Source organism: Mustela erminea, chromosome 12 (assembly GCF_009829155.1).
Source record: "Mustela erminea isolate mMusErm1 chromosome 12, mMusErm1.Pri, whole genome shotgun sequence".
Classification (NCBI taxonomy): domain Eukaryota; kingdom Metazoa; phylum Chordata; class Mammalia; order Carnivora; family Mustelidae; genus Mustela; species Mustela erminea.
The window spans coordinates 47,998,456-48,019,394 of record NC_045625.1 but is presented as its reverse complement, the minus strand read 5'-3'; the positions used below and the strand labels follow the sequence as shown (position 1 = coordinate 48,019,394).

At 39.3% G+C, this 20,939-nt stretch overlaps 1 protein-coding gene across 4 annotated transcripts in view; it reads left to right on the top strand.

Annotated features, from left to right (window-relative positions):
- Window positions 1–20,939, top strand: part of FOCAD (focadhesin) — a 304,328-nt gene that overhangs the window by 203,452 nt on the left and 79,937 nt on the right. For all 4 annotated transcript variants that reach the window (XM_032306228.1, XM_032306229.1, XM_032306230.1 and 1 more), the window contains 3 exons: window positions 392–530; window positions 4,881–5,066; window positions 8,182–8,303. In XM_032306228.1, the coding sequence (XP_032162119.1) occupies window positions 392–530; window positions 4,881–5,066; window positions 8,182–8,303 (447 nt within the window). The remainder of the gene's footprint in view (window positions 1–391; window positions 531–4,880; window positions 5,067–8,181; window positions 8,304–20,939) is intronic.

The window sequence follows — 20,939 nt, the reverse complement described above, 5'->3', positions numbered from 1 at the left end:
TGACAAGTTAAAAAGGAAGTATTCCGACAAGGCAAATATTTAATTACAAACCATAGAAGTTCAATATATTGAATGTGTCAGTGTTTGCATTTTATAGTCAAATGGCGTAAAATTTTATTAGTGTTCTATAATAATCATTGCTTACGCTGGCTTACGGTAATTTTCTTAGTATATTATCATTAGTTCCTTACATGGATCTGGGCTTGTAGCTGCTAAGATTGAGTTTACCATTCAGTTAATCTGAAAATGAATAGGTAATTTAAAATTAAATTTTAATGGTCTTTTGACATTACAATGCAATGAGTCTAGCTCAGTTTTTAAATCTTGACATAAAAAGGACAAAGAAAGGATTTTACATTATGTTTTCCTATTGCCCCCTCTGTCATTTCAGATAAGACCAGAAATCCCTACTCCCGATGAGCTAGATGAAGACGAAGATGATGAGGGTGACGAAAAAGATGTGGATCTTTCTATTCCTGGCTCTTGCTATCTCAGACTGTTGTCACTTACTGCTCCTTTGGTTTTACCAGGTGACTCCTGTTCAGTGGCATGGCAGCTAGCATTTTTTAGGGATTTTACCTGTCTGATTGTGTTTCTTTTGTGATGTACACATATGATAGCTCACTTTAATTACAGCCCACTTTCTATCTGAAAGGCACAACATATCCATCTGTTGTGGAGGTACTGCTTCAGTTAGGAATGGTGTTCAGAACACACTGAAAAGCGTTAGAGTCGAAGAAAATTGAACCAGAAAACTAGTTTAAACAACCATTTTCAGTGAGAAATTAAAATTCATTTCCAAAGCTATATTCTACCAGACAAATTTGCAATGGGACTTCAAGTCACTGGCTCCAATAATGGTTCTTTATCCTACAAGCTAAATGAAAGGATGGTTAGAATCTTCAGAGATTTACGGGGTGCTTTCATTATGAATTTATTCTTTCTTTAGAATTATTCCAAAGATGGTATCAATATTTGAGAGCTGCAAATTGATGGTTTAAAAAATGGATTAAATTGTGTGATCATTCCGTTTTGATAAAAAGCTTACAGGACCTTGACATTTTAAAAAATTATTCTAATTATATCTAATTATTCTAATTCAGTCTTAGCTAACATTTTGCCGAGCATGCGTTTATTACCTTGTTCAGCCCCAATCCTACCTTAATTGTACATGGACGTAGAAAGTCTGTTTCTGAAAATTAAGGTCAGTACACTTAAGAAGTGTCATCTGGTCAATCATAGTGTCAATATCCTATACCAGGGGACATTTTTCCCTTGGTTTCACCCCACATGGAGATTTTCTGAGGAATTAAGGCAAATATATATTATCCATTTCTAGACAAAGCTCGTGTCCCAAATTCCTGCCTCCTTTCATTAGAGAAAACGGAAACGAGGGAGCATAGACCAAGAGCGCAGCCTTCCGTTTCTCTTGATGTCCAGAACAAGCCTTAACGGTGTGTTCCCTGGTCCTCTATCTTCTGTTTTTACCCACTCCCGGAAGGCGCTTCAGAGTCTGGGACCCCTTTGGCGTTTTAATAGTCAGTCCCAGGAAGGAAATAGCTTTGTTATCCGAAGTTTCTCCTGTAACCCAAAATCGCCTTAGAGGTAAAAGTTCTTTTGGGCTTTTTAAATGACGTCATTCCTAGTGACGTGGGGCCTTCCCTCCAGTCTTCTTGTATTGGAAAAAGGAGAAGGTGTGGCCAAGGTGAGATGTTGCTTCCCTCCTCTTAGGATGTGGTAGCCATTAGCCTGTTCTACATCATTTGTTCTTGATGGTTGCAAGTGCTTTTCCGTGAGAAAGAAGGGGAGGATTTGAGTGCAGCAACTGTATCTGAGAAAATTCAGTCATTAGACTCTGGTGGGGGTGCTGTTCATGCTGGCTGTGTCTGGCACACTCACCACGGGCAAAGGTCTTTATTTTTCCGTGCCTCGCTTTCCCTGCAGTTACTGGACTACTCAAAAAAAGAACCAGGGGCAGGTGCCAGCCCTAGGACTGTGGACCTTAAAAGGTACAGGGTAGCTAGTATAAGATCTCTAGTTGTAGCAGCCAGAAAACCCAACTGCACTGTCAGTGAATCCTGGTCCTTTTTTTCTCCTCTTTCCTTTCAAGTAAACACAAAAGCAGCTGCAGTGTGAGTCCAGTAATTTGCGTTATGTTAAATGGGGATGTTACTGGTATTTATTTTTTGTTTTGACACAATTTTAGGATTCAAAGATGTTGTGAATACACTTTAGAGGGCTCCTGTATACTGTCACCCAGCTGCCCAGCAGCTCACATAGTTCATTATTCAAACCAGGAAATTCACATTGATACAAAGCAGGTAACTGAAGTATAAACCTATGAGGATTTCCTCAGTTGTTGCTTTTTCCATACAGTGTATACACTTTTTGGTTTAACTTTTTTTTTTTTTGCTTGGCATAGTGTCTCTGATATTTATCCCAACAGTGGCCTGTCTCGATTCTTCTTAATCGCTGAATAATATCCCACTGTAGTAGGCACCAGTCTATCTACCCACTTGTTAAAGGACATTGGGGTTGTTTCAAAAATTTGTGTCTAACACTCTGTTCTACAGATTTTCCGCTCTTTCAAGTTCTCACGTGGTCATCTGGAGGGTTGGGGCAAGGCTCCGACAGGGTGGAAGGATTCCTGGTGGCTGGCTTAATGGTTGGGGAAGAGGGCGCTGTATGATCACTTACACTCATGGTATCATCCCCTCATTTAGACTGTTTTCGGGGCTGGAGTTAATTTGAGAAACCTTAGTTCTCTGAAGAGCTTGACACATTCCCGAGTTAGCGTGTGTACAGTGTGTACTTACCTCCTGACTCTTGCGAGCTTTTGCCAAAATAGGACCCCTTCGGAGAAAGCATGAAATGACCTTCTCTCGCCATAGCTCCTCTGTCCTCACAAACATGATTCTTTGCTACATTCTGGGAAGTTTGTGCTGAAACTCACGAGAAGCAGTCACCCACGTACGTCCGTATCGGATACAGTTGGATGTTACTCATTTCTTTCATTTAGACCATGTATTCGTCAGGGTCTTACAGAAAAGGCACATTGTGACGGAGTCCCTGAGCGTTTACAGCAGGGACTCTTGGCAGTTGTGCGGTCAGGGCCGCAGGACATTCCCAAGCGGTGGTGCTTTAACCCGGAGTGGTTAGCGCCCCTCCGCCTGAAGCGGTGAGGAAAGGGAGATAGCGGTTTGGAGACTGAGGGAGAGCATCCTGTCACAGTGCTGCTGAAGGGGAGCCAAGGCCTGCAGAAGAGGGGTGCAGGCAACTTGTAGCCATCCCGCGGGAGGGGGGCTGCGAATTCATGCCCTGACCTCATTCTGTTTCCATCTTCTGACCTCCTGCGAGTGTCTCCCATTGGAAAAAAGCCAACCAGAAGCCCAAGGACAAGGGAGCCTGATTATTCTTCCAGGTCATGGAGCAGGGTTGAGAGGGTGGAGGTGGGGGTCGGAAGGGGTAAATAGAAAATGTCCCACATAGGTGTTCTCTGGACTTTGAATGGAGAAGCGTAGTTGCATCTGGGAAGGTTCTATACAGGAAAGACAGAACTGGGCGTGTAATAGAGGCTCCAGGGCACACTTGCTGCCTTTAATGTAATCATGGTCATTTAAAGCAGACTTTTCAGTGTATTAAGAATGAAATTCCAGTCTCGGGAGGCAGACCCTTCTTTTTTGTTCCTATGAGAGGCACATGCAGTGGTTTTCTTTTTTTGTTTTCCACACATTTTTTAAGGTTTCATGTTTCTGTTGTTTTTGTTTCTGCATTGGCAACCTCTAGTGGTCCTTAGAAAAATAACACTTGATAGAACCTCTAGTCTTCTCAAGAATTTTGTTTGGGTATCCTATTGTCTTCTGAGCCCATATTTGTGTTGATAATAAGTAGAAACGTTAAGCAATAAAATTTGGGGCATAATTAGGATCACAAACAAATCATGAACTAATATTTTGGTTTTTTAAAGAATTGTCCTGATATTGCTACAGAATGCTGGAGAGTCGTAAAGGACCTCTCTGATAATATCTAACTGACAAGAAGGAACTGGTCCCATGGAAATCTGAGACTAGCGTGTTCCACTAGTGGGAGGAATAGGACATACAGTGGCTCGGACTTCAATAATGAGCTTTGTGTTATTGCAAAATAGAAACAAAGGCCATGTGGCAGTACGCCCTTAACACTTAGCTGGCAAGGAGGGTGCTTGGCAAAGATGAGGTCAATGGGAGAGTCAAGGGCTGGGTCATATAAAGCCTTGAACATTGTCAGAAGTGTTAATGCTATTCCACGTATGGTGAAAAAAAATCACTGGACGATGTCTGGGAAGGGAAATCAGATTCTGGCTTCTGGGCAGAGGATAGTTTGTAGGGATGGTCATGAAGAGAAGACACCAAGAAGCTAGTTTTATTTAAATTTGTCCAGATGAGGAACAGAGAAGATAATAACTGGCCAAGTAGTGAAAATAAAGAGAAATGCATGGGTCCAGGATATATTTTTAAAGATAGATTTAGAAGGACTTGTTAATGGATTACATGTGAGAAGTATGAGAAAGAGAGGAATTAAAATATCTTAAGTTTTTCAGCTTGAGTAACTGGGTGCCATGTTCTAATTTGGGAAGACTAAGAAAGGGATGATGTCCAAGAGTTCCCTGCTTACTTTGTGAAGTTTGGTTTGAAATAGAGCTCTGTGTGTGTGTGTGTGTGTGTGTGTGTGTAAGTGTGTCAATATACACACTTATACTACACTTAAACTTTATGTATAAGTGTATATATATCTCTATATAATTATATATACACACACACACATATGTGAGTTAACAATGAATGATTGTCTCCTAACAGACTGTATTTACTCTACTTTTGATCTCCTTTCATCTCTTTCAGCCTTAGAGGAATTTTTTACATCTCTTGTGAAGCAGGAAATGGTAAATATGCCCCGTGGAGTCTATCACTCTGCATTAAAAGGAGGTCCCCGGTCCGACCAAGGAAAAACTGTAGCAGGGATCCCCAATTTTATATTGAAGATGTATGAGACCAATAAGCAGCCAGGTTTGAAACCTGGCCTTGCAGGTAAGTACAGCACATGGTATCAAAGTACAAGTTCTGAGCCCAAGGATTGCACTTCCTCTTCCAAGCTGGGTGTGATAGGTCATGGCAGAGCACACCTGTTGCTAACATTTTGACACACCTGGACAAATGACAAAAATAGACCATATTTTAAAGGCACCAGAGAATTGTAGAAGCAAAGACAGCTAGACTAAAACTACAGAATGAGGAGAAAGAATACTTTAGAAGTGTGCCCTTGCTGCCCCATGGGAGACAGTCACTGATTTTGGTTGTATGCTAGGACCGCGGCTTGGCCCAAGAAGAGGTCTGTTGCAGTATATAGAGAAACCAGTGGAGCTTTTATTTATTTATTTTTTAAAGATTTTCTTTATTTATTCCTGAGAGAGAGAGAGAGAGAGAGAGAGAGAGGCAGAGGGAGAAGCAGACTCCGCACTGAGCAGACAACCCGATACGGGACTCAATCCCAGGACCCTGGAATCATGACCTGAGCCACAGGCAGACATTTAACCATCTGAGCCAGCCAGGTGCCCTAACCAGTGGAGCTTTTAGTGGTTCCATGGACCTAGAGTGATGTGATGGCTCATTTTCTATGTCAGTTTGACTGGGCTAAGTGATACTCAGGTAGCTGGTGAAAAATTACTTGTGGATGTCTTTGAGAGTGTTTCCAGAAGAAGTTAGCATTTGAATGAGTAGACTGAGGAAAGAAAGTCACCCTCACCAGTGTAGATGGGCAACAACATCCAATTCACTGATGGCCTGACCAGAATGGGCGGCTGGAAGAAGAGTGAATTTACTCTTTCCTTAGCCAGGACATCCATCTCCTCTGAATTACATCCATCTCCTACTGAATTACACCAGCACTCTTTCTGGATCTCCACCTTGCAGACAGCAAGATCATGGGACTTCTTATCCTCCATAATCATGGGAGCCAATTCCTATAATAAAGCTCCCCATTTAGAGAGAGAGAAAGGGCTGGGGAGAGGGAGAGGTTGGGGGAGAGATTGAAATTGAGATTCTGGTTCTCTGAAGACTCTGATGAACAGAAGTGAGAAACCAGAGTTTTCTCAAAAGCTAGCTGATAAATTTTGAGTTTGCCCTCAAAGTTACAGAACTAGGCTGGAGCTTATGAGAGGCGGGTGCAGTCTCCAGCCTCTCTGTGCACAGGAAACAAAGAAGAGCTAGGACAATGGGCCTGAAAACAAAGCCCAGGAGTAGCCGAGAACTGATACTGAAGAGCTATGCCTCTTTTCACCTGGGAGCACTTACTTATTCTGGCCTCAGCTGGAGACTGAATTTCAGGCTTGACCTTTATACAGGAGGCAGAGAAACCCACAGAGATCTTGTCATTCATGGGGTGTCTGAGCAGTGGAACCAGGGACTTGTGGAACCTCAGAAACATAGCCTATTTCTCCCTATTTGTCAAATTTTGAAGGTTTATGGGATGGGAGGTTAAAGAGATAAACTGAAAACCTCAGAGGACCCATCTGAGTCTCTCTTAAGCTTTCCGTATTGAGGAGACCAATTAGGCTGTCAGATGAAAATCGTGGGGGAGGCATGCCCTAGGAACAGGGTTGAACCAGAGGTAGACTGAGAATTACCAAAGCTATAATCAAGCCTAACCCAGTTCAGTCTCTGATTCAATTTAAATGATCATTCCTTTATTCTATGTACCTGAAAGAAGGCAGCTGAAACTCCTCTCTGAGTTAAAAAAAAAAAAAAAAAAAAGAAAAGAAAAAGAAAAGAAAGGAAAAGAAAAAAAATCATTTAGATTTTTTCTGTTTCCTTTGTATACTGTCCAGAATTCAATGAAAAGGTATTGGATGTATGAAAAAGGAAAAGCTTTAAAATGAAGGGGACATTTCAGGGAGATAAAGAAGTCATTCCATTAAGAAAATATCACAGTACCAGTGTACACAAAATAGCATCATTTTTAAACTATATGAAAACCATTCACAAAACTAAAAAAGTGGACAAACCTTCCAGAAGGGAGGTGGGTGCGGGCCTGGGTAAAAAGGTGATGGGGATTAAGGAATACACCTGTTGTGATGAGTGCCAGGTGTTGTATGGAAGTTTTGAATCACTGTATTGTACACCTGAAACTAATATTATACTCTTTGTTAACTAACTGGAATTTAAATTTTTAAAAATGGGCAAACCTATAATAATAGTGGGAAACTTTAAAATAATTTTTATTTATTAATTTTTGAGGGAGATAGAGTGAGCACAAGCACAAGGAGGAGGAGAGGTAGAGGGAGAAGCAGGCTCCTCTCTGAGTGGGAAGCCGGACATGGGATTTGATCCCAGGATCCTGGGATCATGACCTGATCTGAAGGCAGATGCTTAACTGACTGAGCCACACAGGCATCTCTAAAAAATGTTTTAAAGTGGGATACCTAGGCGGCTTAGTTGATGACATCAACATAATCTTGATACTGAGAACAAGAAGGGAATATTATAAAGCAGTCTTTTCTATTACACATAGTTGTAAAAATACCCTCAAAATACATTAGAAAATTGAATTTAGCAATATAGCTAATACAAGTGAGGTTAATTTAATGTCTGAAAATCAGTATAATTAAGTGCTTTAATAGAAAAAGGCATAACAATCTTTAGATAATCTCGGTAGATGCAGAAAAAGCCTTTGAAAAATTTTGTCCATTTACAAATGAATAAGGCTCATAAATAACCGATAATTTGAATACGGTAACTGCTAATTTCTTAAATCTATTTTTTCTTTCCATAGATACCAGTAGTCAAAAATCATAATTTGCTTAGCAAATTAATTTCTAATCTCTACCCAAGGGCACCTGGGTAGTTCAGTTGGTTAAACATCTGTCTTTGGCTCAGGTCATGATCCCAGAGTCCTGGGATGGAGCCTTGAATCAATCTCCTGCTCAGCGGGAAGCCTGCTTCTCTTTCTCCCACGCCCCCTGCTTGTGTTCCCTCTCTCCCTGTTTCTCTCACTCTTTGTTAAGTGGGTAAGTAAAATATTTAAATAAATAAAAAAATAAAATCTCTCTGTCCAGATTGATTGAATATGGATTACTGAGACTCTTGGAATCTAATTAAGTTTTTCCATAAGACATGTTTTTATAAGTTGTTTCCCCCCTCCCCTCAGGTGGTATGTTATTTTGTTACGATGTTTCAACCTATCAGAGTAAAGATGGCAAACCTTTGAATCGACTGATGGCCAGTAGGGGGCGAAGTTTCAAACAGACCTCACTTGCTCTGGTACATGAGGTAGGTGCCTCCCTGTACTGTGTAACAGGTTCTTCTTGCTTGTATATATTTAGGGGTTCCCCCTCTTCAGTTTATGGGCATTTAGTGTGTATTTTTTCAAATATTTTACTTATTTATTTGAGAACGAGAGAAAAATAGCAAGAGAGGGCACGAGCGGGGTGAGGGTTTGCAAGGAAAAGCAGAAGCAAGCTCCCCCCTAAGGGGCAAGCCTGACGCGGGGCTCGATCTTATCACCCTGGGATGACGACCCGAAGGCAGATGCTTAACCGACTGAGCCAACCAGACGCCCCTGTACGTTGCTTTTAAAGGAAACCAAAAAAGTTGACCCAGTTGAATACTAAAATATTTGGATGTCTTTCTGAAAGTAAGTGGCACACTTCTTCCATTGCCCAGCCTTATTATTATGGAGTGGTATGTAGTAATTTGGTTTATTTCATCATTGTTTAACGTGTATTGTTCACTATAAGTACCAACTTATTGTTTAAAGAAATAATCTTGCCCGTTTCTTGATTTGAATCCTTTGCAAGTAGGTAGGGCACCAGTGTATATATTTTGTGAATGTTGGGAATTAACAGTAAATAAAAGTGTTTAAGGAAAAAAAAATCTTTGGTTTTAGTGTTTATTCTGTTTTTCCTTTAGGCTACCCTTTTCAAATAAAGTTAGGTGATGCCATGAGATGATTTGTATAAAGCCTGATCATACCAGATTATAGCAACACCAGAGGGAAGAGAGAAGCTGGACAGCGTGTGGGAAGTGTGTTCTTTGGTGTTACTGTTAAGCACTTGATGACTTATTGTGGTGAATTTAAACTAAAATAAGTGAATAACAAAGTGTCATAGCAAAGAGATTTATTTTATATAATTTAGACATGATAGGTTATATACCACTTATAAATGAAGATAGGAATTTTAAAATGTTTAACAATTTGATGTTAACTTAGAGCTAAGACAGTATGTTTGTACTAAATCTCGTTTTGGTGTGTAATTTGTAAATCTTGGCATCAGTCATTTGGCTGGACTATATGCTGTATCTTCCCCAGTTGCCACCAGTAGCATATCCAGTTTTTAGAGGGCTGTCTTTATTCGGTGCCACCCATGCTCTTTCATGTATTTAATTAGAGTTTAAATTATGCATATATTTGGTTCAAAGCCTTTTTTGTCTAATTCAGTGTCTTCGCTTAAGTAAGGAGGGACTAACGATCTGGGAAGAAGAGCGGTTTAATTTCATGAAAAAGAGAGCACAGTTTCTAGATCTGTTTTCCTTAACATCTTTATACTTGCTATGGACAAGGGAGAGATTTGGTACCTTTTTGTGTTTTTCAGCTGTGCACCTAGGAGATTGAAAGATACTTAATCACATACTTAAAGTGTTAAGTAATAATGGAAAGCTGATTTTAAAAGTCACCATCAGAACAGAAACAAGAAAAAGTGTTAATATGAGGAGTAGCAGAAGGCAGTCTAATAAATTTCAGCATATGGCATCAGAATTTATTAGGTGTGCCTTGGATATGAACAAAGTATTTGGGTTAAGGTACATGTTGCTTGTGTTGTAGAATGCCTAGAAAATTTCAAAGAGATGAAAAAATGATTCTTTTAGGAGTCATTTAGAAGATATTTTGGATAGAATTTTGTCAAATCTATGGTAGGATTTTAGTTTGGATTCACCTTGCTGTAATTCATTTAAAAAAAAGAGGCAGAGGGACGCCTGGGTGGCTCAGTTGGTTAAGCAGCTGCCTTCGGCTCGGGTCATGATCCCAGCATCCTGGGATCGAGTCCCACATTGGGATCCTGCTTCTCCCTCTGCCTCTGCCTGCCATTCTGTCTGCCTGTGCTCACTCTCGCTCCCTCTCTCTTTCTGACAAATAAATAAAATCTTTTAAAAAAAGAGGCAGAGATAGTGAATGAATCATACAGTTTCTCAAACTAGGTGACACAAATAATACGAATTTTAAGATCTGGTTAGAATAATAATTGCAATGATAATAGCTAATAACCAGCTCAGGTATTTTAAAACTTGCGCATGCGCTCTCTCTCTATTTATTGAATATTGAATATATATTAAATATATACTGAATATATATTTATTGAATATATATTGAATATATATTATTTATTGAAAATTTATTGAATATTGAATACATATATTGAATATTGAAAAAAACATATCTATACTCACTTAATCTCTAACACTGTGAGGCTGGTACTGCTAATGTGTCTGAGATCACAGAGCTCGTAAGTACAGAAGCCTGGAAACTGAACCCAGGCAGTGTGATTCAGGATGATCCTTGAATTACTCTACACCATACCAAGTTAAGCAGAGAGCATTTAAAAAATATCTTTGAATCTTCCCAAGATGCCTGTAGTATTTCTTTACTCTTCTCCTTGTTTCTAGATTTTCTTTTGTTGGGATCCTTTTGGTGGTGTTGCAGGTGATGTTTCTTCAAACTTCTTTGGGTTCTTATTATTGCTTCTGAGTCTTTTTATTTTAAAAATGTCTGTAATGAGAGTTTCAGTTGGTTTATTCACCCATCGATGGACTCTTGGGTTGTTTCCGGTTTTGGGCAGTTATGATGAAGCTGCCGTAAGTGATTCTCATATAGGTGTATGTGTGGACACCTGTTTTCATTTTTTTGAATAAAGGAAGATGTAGGAGTGGAATTGCTAGGTCATATGATTAGTGAATGTAACAAACTACCAAACAGATCTTTTTCTTTTCTTTTTTTTTTTTTTACTACCAAATTTTTCTAGTGACTGTCCCATTTTGAGTGCCTCACGGCAATGTGAGGGAGTTCCACTTGTTCTGTCTCTTTTTTTTTTTTAAAGCTAGCCATTCTCATAGATGGAGAGTGGTTTCTCTTTTGTGGTTTTATGTTTCCTTAATGGCTGTTGATGTCGAGCATCTTTTTAGGTTTTTTTTGTTTGTTTGTTTGTTTTGCCAGTCATACTTTTTCTTTCATGAAGTATTCTGTTGTTTTGCCTGTTTTTTAACCAGATTTTTCTTTTTTAATGAGAGTTCTTCATATATTCTGATACAAATTCTTTATTAGAAATGTGTTTTTCAGTTTGTTTTTTAAACCAAATCTTAGCTTGTCTTCTTATTTCCTTGGCAGTGTCTTCTGAAGACCGAATGGTTAACTTTAAAGAATTCCAATTCATCAAGGTTTTCTGTTTATAGTCCTTGCTTTTTGTTGAAACCAAAGCCTCAAAGATCTTCTGTTTTCTTTTTCTCTCCTGTATTTTCTTCATTTTTTTTCAAAAAATCGAGGCATAATTAATGTGCTGTGAAACCAACTCATTTAATGCGTGCAATTCTGTGGTTTTAGCATATTCACAGATTTGTGAAACCATTCGCACAATTTTAGAATGTTTTCATCTCACTAAAAAGAAATTCTGTACCTGTTAGCAGAGAGACTCCATTTCCCTCTTGCCCCAGCCTCCAGCAACCACTAATCCACTATTCTGTCTCCATAGTTCGCGTATTTTGGACGTGACATATAAATAGAATCATGCAATATGTGGTCTTTTTTGTCTGACTTTTTTCACTTAGTATAATGTTTTCAGAGTTTATAGATGCTGTAGCATGTGTCAGGACTTCATTCCTTTTTATGGCTGAATAATATGCCATTATATGAATCTACCGTGTATAGTTTATCCGTTAGTCCTTTGATGATCTCCTATGTTTACGTATGAAAGTTTTTATACTTTACAGTTCCATTCTAGCCTAGGATCTGTATGAGTTAACTTTTCATGAGCTATGACTTACATTTCTTGAATATACCACCCTTTTTTCACCAAATCACCTCTGTAGAAAATTGTCCATATGTATGGGTCTACTACTTATTTTTTTTTTTTTTTAAGATTTTATTTGTTTATTTGAGATAGCAAGAGAGCACGAGCACACAGAGAGGGAGAGGCAGAGGGTAAAGCAGACTCCCCACCACGCAGGGAACCTGACTCACACCTCCATCCCAGAACCCTGGGGTCATGACCTGAGCCAAAGGCAGACGGTTATTCGACTGAGCCACCCAGGCGCCCCTGCATGGGTCTACTTCTGCACTCAGTTTTATTCCCTTGATCTTTGTGTGTATACTTTAACTAAAACCACACAGCTTAATTACTGTTGCTTTATTGAAAGTCTTGAAATCAAGTAATACGAGTCCTCCAATTTTGTTGTTTTAAAATTTGGATATCTTAGGCTTTTGGCTTTTCCATGTAAATTTTAAATCAGCTTTGAGAAACCACAGAAAAGCCTGCTGTAATTTTGGTTAGAAATGTATTGAATCTGTAGATCAATCTGGGAGAGAATTGACGTCTCACTTAGTCTTTAAACTCATGAACAAGATATTTGTATCTTTCCATTATTTTAGGTCAGTGTTTTGTTTTATTACAAATCTTATGCACATTTTTTTAAATTTAATGAGTATTGCATGTCCCTAAGTATTTTGATGCTACTGCATCTAATTAACTGTTTTTTCCTTTGTGTTAATTTGCATCTGCCCATTGCTAGTATATAAACATATAATGGATACTTTTCTGACTTTACTAAACTCACTTACATATTCTTGTTGCTTTTTGTAGCTTCTTTTTGTTTTTCATTGTGATGTGTGTGAATAGAGAATATCTTTTAATTTTTTTTCTTTCTGATGTTTGTGCCTTTCATTTTTTTTCTTGCCTGATTACACTGAATAGGGCCTTCTAGTACAGTGTTGAACTGGAGTGGTAAGAGCAGACATTTCTTATCTTATACACAGTCTTGCGGGAAAACATTCAGTGTCTTAACATTAAATATGATGTTATGTTTAGCTTATTTTAGTATAAAGATTTTATAGATATCCTTTATCAGGTTTGCAAAGTTTCCTGTTATTCCTAAGTTGCTGAGGGCTTTTTATCACAATTTTGTCAAATGTTTTGTTCTGTATCTATTCAGAAGATTGTATGCTTTTTAAACTTGTTGATATGATGAATTATTTTGATTTGTCTGAGTGAACCAGATTTTCATTCTAGGAATAACTCCTTGTAATCCTAATGTATTATCCTATTTATATATTGCTGAATTTTGTTTCACTGGTAATATTTTGTTAAGGATTTTGGCATCTGTGTTCATGAGGGATATTTTTCTATAGTTTCCTTTTATTGTCTTTGCCTGAAACGTAGCTGTGTAATGCTATCCGAATAATTTTTCCTTAAATGTTTGGTGGAATTTTCCCGTGAAACCATTTGGGGTTGGAGTTTTCTTCAGGAATGTTTGTAACTATGAATTCAATGTATTTAATATAGGAGTCTGTTCACACCGATCTATCCATCTTCCTACTAATCCTGACAGGGGTGTGTGGGTGGCAGCAGACATGACAGTTAGTGTCTGTCTCCTGTAAAGTGTAAAGTTCATAAAATCAGGGAGCTGGTTTTGGTTACATGTAGCTCTAATGCCTGGTATTCCTGGGACACAGCACATACTTCATAGACCTTTGTCAAGTTAATGGTTTGAATCCTTTTGAAACATGGATGTGCCTCAGACTTTGTATGTGCATTTAGTGTGATGGTTTCCTTTTTCCAGAAATGTTGTTAATAAACTGATGCTGAATCTAATCATCATTGAGGTCTTACTAAGAGGTGACATTATTATAATTTGAACGGCTTTTATATACTGTTTCATGTCATTATTCACTTATGTGAATAGATGTAGCCTTTCCCCTTTTCTCCCTGCCCAAGATTACATATACTTACAGGATATGCTGTGGCCTTCTTAATGCCTACCAGTAGGTGGGTGAGTGTGTGAATCGGGAAGAGAACTTTGTTTTGAATGTCCTGAAAGCTCTGCTCTTCGTATTCTGACCTATTTGCTTTACATAATTGTCAGTATTTCTCAAGACCTGTGTTCATTAAATCAAGTAATTTTCATTATGGAGAACTAGCTATTTCATCTGTGATGGATTCTTTTGGAGATTATTATATTCCCTTCTTTCTGAAAACTTTTTTTTTACAATTTTTTTTTAATTGACTTTTCTTTAAGTGAAACTCTCCCATGGGACTTTCAGAAGACTTGAAAATCTAAGTGTCCTTGGACTTTGACCTGAAATACCAGGAGAAATTCTGTATCATCATTGCCCTGCTTAGATTTTTCTAAACCTGAAGTGCCCCCTCCCTCTCTCTGTTTCTTTGAACAGGGACAAGCAGGGGTCATTTCAGACCTACTAGGGGTTCTCCAACCTCAGGTGACCGTCCTCTTCTGCTCCGATTTATGACTACACTTTTCCATCCTGAGACTGATTCCTCTTGATAAGGAAGCTGAAGGTGAATGACAGGTTCCTTCCCTGAAATTTGCTGCCTGACTTGTCATCCTTTGGCATTTCTAACTCTGACGTGACATTCTCACCTAAATTGGATGATTGTGATCTGTCCCTGGATGGGAATGGCAGTCTTGCTTCATTATTCCCTCCATCCTTGGGCGCATGCAAATTTTCCTGATCCTGCTGCTGTCACCCAATATTTCTGCCTCTGCATTAGGTAATGAGCTCTTTTTTCAATCTTGTTTCACTGCAACCTTATCTGGACTTATTGGCAGAACTATTCTGTGAAATCTGTCTCTTCCTTCTTTCTGTCCTTCCTTCCTTCCTTTTGTGTTGATTATCATTTGATTCTTTTTGTCCTATAAATTAATTTTGCCTTTCTTCTGCCTTCTGTGGATTTTTTCCCTAGATAGGTGGGCTATAACCCATAATTTGAAATACAAAGAATATATTTGCCTTTTTCTTTCAGTTCCTTCTTTATTTAAAAACCTATTTCTTAGGAAGAACGTGGAGTAGCATTAGAATTCATGCAATATGAAACAATTAGATGGAAATTCTGAATAATAATTGGGAGAAGTGGTATCTATGCTTATTACACATTCCCCTTAGAAAACACTGTGAAAAGTATGGTTTGCTGTATTTTAGAGACTCCATAATTACCATGTGATGTGAGTTGTTATGGTAACTGGGTTTCCCCCCTCCTATTAAATAACAGAGTAAGTAAATGGTTGCTTGAGATGTGATTGAATTGTCAGCTTTCAAGCTAATGTTATCCTGATGGGGGTGGGGGGGGCAGAGATAGACTGAGGAAGAGAGAGAGAAGATGAGGGAGAGAGAGGCAGGGAGAGAAATTTTAAAATGTCCAGAAAGCACCACAAAGAGATGAGTATCATTTTACTTTAAAAATGGGTCCTCTACAAGCCCTCCCTTCTTGTCCTTCAGTCACTATTTGTCAGGAGACAGGAATAACAAAATTATTTTTGTGCCAACAAGATTACTATTGACAGAAAATTGAAGGCTATTATATCTCATATATAAACAGTGGGACATTGAGTGGCTTTGGGGGTCTCGAACACCAATGACAAACGGTTTTTCTTCTGGGAATGTGGGAGGAGTGTGTGTATGTCACAGACTGCATGTAGAGTGACTCAGTGTTTGTGAGTCTGTGTAGCAACTGACATTAAATATTTCAATTCTTTTGATAATAAATACATCTGGGGAGCATGCATATGTCTCCTTTTTGAATTTGGGGTTTTAAAGTCAACAGCAAACACTTGGTTTACCTGTAAGTTTGCACAGGCTACTCTGTCTTTTTTCATTCTGCCTCAACCTTCTAACAACCTCACCAAAGGTTATTTTACTCAAATTACAGTGTGTAATGAAAGTCTGTTAAAATGGATGTTTTCTTATAAATGGCAATTGTATTTGTTAAAATTTCATCAGAGACAAAAGACACTACCAGATTTCTGGGCAGTATATTCTGAACAGTAAGTTTATAGGCGGCCATATAACACGTATCATTGAGGAAACAAAATCTACTTTTTGATTTTTTCTTTCAACATTTCCCTTCATTTGTTAATTGTGTTTCCAAGCAAGATATTTTCTGTTGTGCTATTATTTCAGATGTCCTTGATTAAATCCTGTATGATTCAAATGAAGTTTAGTGAGGAAACTTCAAAATACAAGACATATTATATCCACTTGAAAATTCTGCCTTGTCACTCACTGTGGTTTTAGCTGGAATTAAACATTTCCTGGCCGGAATATCTTGGATATGCTTTTGTAAAATTTCAGATAACTGTGTCCTCAACAACTTGTGTTTGAGTTGAGCTGTGTCTACTTAAAAAAGTTTTCTAACACTGTTTCCTGCATGATTGAAAGTTGAACATCATAGTTTTCCGATTGCTTGTTTATGCTCATATAGTTTTTACATGATATTTTGTCTTAAAGCAAATAATGTACATTTGATTTGATTAAACTCAGAAGGTACTTAATTGAATACTTATGTGCAGAATATGGGTCCATGGGAGGAATTCTGAGAGGAGTAGGACAGATTCTCTACCTCTAGGATTGTATGAGATGAAGGTACGTACACAAAGAATCTAAGATGGAATTGGTTGAATGTTACAGGAGAGGTTTGAAGCCTCCTGGAAGTATAGAGATGGAAGAAATTATTTCAGTAAGTAGAGAGGAGAGGAAGACAGAGCCTTCCAGGCAATGGAAGGAGTGAATGCAAAGGTCCTGTAGAGTATAGGACTGACTTGGGCATTGGTTTACAACCCGATTCAGCCAGAATGCAGGTTAAATGAAAGAAAGGACCAGGAAATCATCTGGGGAAATTGGTTGGGCATCTTGGCCAGCAGAGTTCTTACATGAGAACAAATTATTTCTTAAAGTAAATGGTGTGCTTTTGATTCTAAAAGGCTTTGAACATAGTACAAAAGAGTTTGGACTTTATTCTTTAAAGAACCATCAAAGGTTTTTGAAAAGGAGTTCTGAGTTAATGGAAGAGTAGCAGCACCATTTAGGATGTGTTAGAAGGAAAGATTTTAGGCTGTTAGGAGATGAGTTAGGGGCCTTAGTACTCTAGGCAGGAATTAGGACTAAGCCAGTGAGGAAGAAAGTATGGAAAATAAAAGAAACATTTCAGAGGTGGAGTTGGCTGTTGAGTTGGGGGCAAGAAAGTAGTCCGGGATAAATCAGAGGCTTTAAACCTGGATGGCTGGGATATTGACATGTGATATTGATAGAAACACAAAGGATAAGGGGAAGGGTGGATTTTCAGTGCTGATGGCAAGTGTACAGGGTACAAGAGACAATGGGAAGTGAGGGTTTGAGAAACATTACAATCTGAAAGTAGTGACTTTCAAACTCTGTACTTTTAGTTTTAGTTGTATTGAGGTATAATATACAGGCACTCGATTTCTCCTCTCTTAGTACATAGTTCTATGAGTTTTTACAAGTGCATACATTCATGCAACCCAAACCCCAGTCAAGATAAGAACAGTTCTGTCGCCCTAAAAATTCCCCCATGCTCCTTTATAGTCAGTCCCTTTCCTCTCTCTTTTGAAACCACTGATCTAGTTTATGTCCTTCTCATTGAAACCACAAGAGTCCTGGGGACCACCACAAATACAGTTGGAAGATTAAGAGGCTGACTACCAAGCCCCCAGCCCTCGTCCTCACTTCATCTAGATAAGTTTTGCCTGTTTTCTGTTTTATATGTTGGCGTTCTACTTAACATTTGGGTGGGTAGGAAAATTGCATAGCTTAACACTTAAAACCTTGTCATATTCTGTGGTGTTGCTGTCATAACACTAAGCTACAGTTCTCTCTTACCTGGATCGTTGCAGTAGCCTGTGAGTAGGTGTCCCTTCTCTGACCTTTGCCTCCTACAGTCTATTCGCAATATAACAGTCATCATGATCTTTTTGTTCTATAGGTTAGATCATGTCTTTCTTCTCAAAATCTTGTAATGGCTCCCCCTTTAATAAGAATAAAGATAAGTCCTGAGAGGCTCCCAGGTGGTCCAGTCAGTTAAGCATCTGACTCTTGATTTCAGCCCCAGTCATGATCTCAGGGTTGTGAGATTGAGCCCTGTGTTGGGCTCTGCCCTGGGCGTGGAGCGTTCTTAGGATTCTCTCTCCTACTTCTACCCCTTGCTCTCTGTACCTGCACACATGCTCTCTCACTCGCTCTCAAAAAAAGGTAAGTCTTGAAAAGTGACCTAGAAGTGACTTCCCTGTGTCCTCTGAGTGCCCTGTAAATTTACCAAACTCTCGTGCTCACTCTGTCTTGCTCGTTGGTTATAGTTAGTTACACGGGCCTTTGTGTTCCTCAGATAGGTTAGCCATGTGCTTGCTTTAGGATCTGTTCCCTACCTTGTGTGTGTGTGTTTTTAAACTGAGGCAAAATTCACATAACATAAAATTAACTCTTTTAAAGCTTAAATCATACAATTCAGTGGTATTTAGTATATTCACAGTGTGCAAACCATCACCTTTAGCTAGTTGCAGAACATTTTCATCGCTCTTCAGTGACGCCATGTGTGTGTTAAATAATCACCTTCCATTTCCCTCTCCCTTCCCCCCCTCCCCCGGCAACAACATCCATGGATTTACCTATTTGGGATATTTCATATAAATAGAATCATCTAATAGGAACCTTTTTGTCTGGCTTCTTTCTGTTTCACATAAATGTTTTCACAGTTCATCTACATCTAGGGCGCATCTGCCCATCATTCCTTTTTATAGTTGAATAATATTCCGTTGTCGATATATTGTTCGTCCGTGCATTGCTCATGTGGGTTATTTCCATTTTTTGGCTGTTGTGAAAATGCTGCTCTGAGCATTCATCTACGGGGTTTGTTTGCATATATGGTCTCGATTCTTTTGGGTATGTGTGTAGAATTGCTGGGTCATAGGGTGATTCTGTATTTGACTTTTTTTTTTTTTAAGATTTTTAAAAATTTATTTGACAGAGAGACCACAAGTAGGCAGAGAGGCAGGCAGAGAGAGAGGAAGGGAAGCAGGCTCCCCGCTGAGCAGAGAGCTCGATCCCAGGACCCCGAGATCATGACCTGAGCTGAAAGCAGAGGCTTTAACCCACCGAGCCACCCAAGCGCCCCTGTATTTGACTTTTTGAGGAATGACCAAACCATGTTCCATAGTAGCTGAACTGTTTTCCATTCCCACAAGCCCTTCTCTGGGTTTCTATGACTTCATCATGTTCCAGTCTTTACTCAGGCCTCACCTTCTCAACAAAGTCTGCTCTGAGCTGCCCTGCTGAGTCCCGTAAAGTGTTCTGTCGCTGTCCTCCCCTCCTTGTCCTCCCCCCATACCCTCCTCGTGTATATTTCTCTAATATGGTCTCTTCTTTTAGACACATGTGTAATGTTTCATTATACTTACTCCCTCTTACACCTAGAAACACTTCCTTTTCTCCAGATCACAGAACCTGCTCATGGCAGCAGTCCGTCAGACGCCCGTCATTGCAAGGGCATGTGCAGATGAAGCCAAACTACATTCCACATCCCTGACAACTTGCCGCACAGTAGTGGAGAACCCTCATCTGCTGAGTAACAGGGTTACAAGTTCATGATTTGCAATTATTTAGTTGATTGGATTCCCTTCAAAGGCTTCTCAGAGTATAGCAAATTATACATAATTTCCATGCTTTAAAAATGCTAATTGTATTCTTCAGCCTAGCAACATTAACCTATATGGGTGGCTATATATTGAACTAGAATAATGTCCTAAAATGTGTTTTTGTTAAAAATGGTCAAGGACGTCTCTTTTGCTGTGTAACACAACGGGAGTGAAAGGGCATGACTGACTTCACGCTGTCTCCCTGGGTTTCTCTTCAGTAAAGAGAAGAGCAGGAGAGTGCATCTTTAAGGCGATTTATTCACAGCTGACTCCATAGAACCCTGAGACTAGGTATAATCTCATAAACCAAGAGGCGATCAGGCTGGTGCGTAGGCTCGAGAGTTGAACTGGGTCCCCGCACCCACCTTCAGATGTGGTTGGAGCCGCAGCCGGAGGATTAGCTTTAACCTTCAGTTTTTAACCTCCTTTCAGATGGGTTTCCGGGCACAAATGCTTTTGTTCTTAGAAGCTCAACGTTTGATTTGTTCATTTTCCTTTACACTTTTTCCATAATACTTTCTTTTTTTAAGCTCAGGTTGAAATCATCATTGCCACTGTTGTCCTTCCAGAAGCATCCAGTGCTCTTTTTACCAATTCGCTGAGACCATGGATCGTCTCAGTAGTGCAGTGATGTCCGTGGGTTATATGGCAGGAGAATACTGAAATGCTTTGAGGTTGTGAAGTAAGAGAGGAAAGTTTGGTTGTTGTGCTTAAGTGTTCTTTCTGTTAAATCCAGGTCTCACAATAGGATTTTTTTTTTAAGGGGGGATGCAGAGGAAGGGGGACAGCACGGAGGAACACGCCCAGCACGGAGCCTGACCTGGGACCCCATCTCATGACCCTGAGATTGTGGCCTGAGCCAAAGTCAAGAGTCAGATGCTTAACTGACTGAGCCACCCAGGTGCCCCCAAAATAAGACTTAGAGTTAATGTATTTTATGAAACATAAATAGAATTGATAGGAAGATGACCCCCATTTTGGAAAGAGAGAGCAGGGCCAAGGACCAATGAATGCCTCTCCAGCTGGAAAGGGGGCCTCTGTTGGCAACTGTTTCCTGGATAATGAGAGAGGAAGCAGGAATTGGTGGGCCTGTTTCTTTAAGGATTTTTGTTGACCTGTTGACAGTCTCCCTCTACCCTACTCCATACAGTGAGTACTTAATCAGAAAAAGAAGAAACCTGTCCTTAGAGTTTTTTTAAAGTT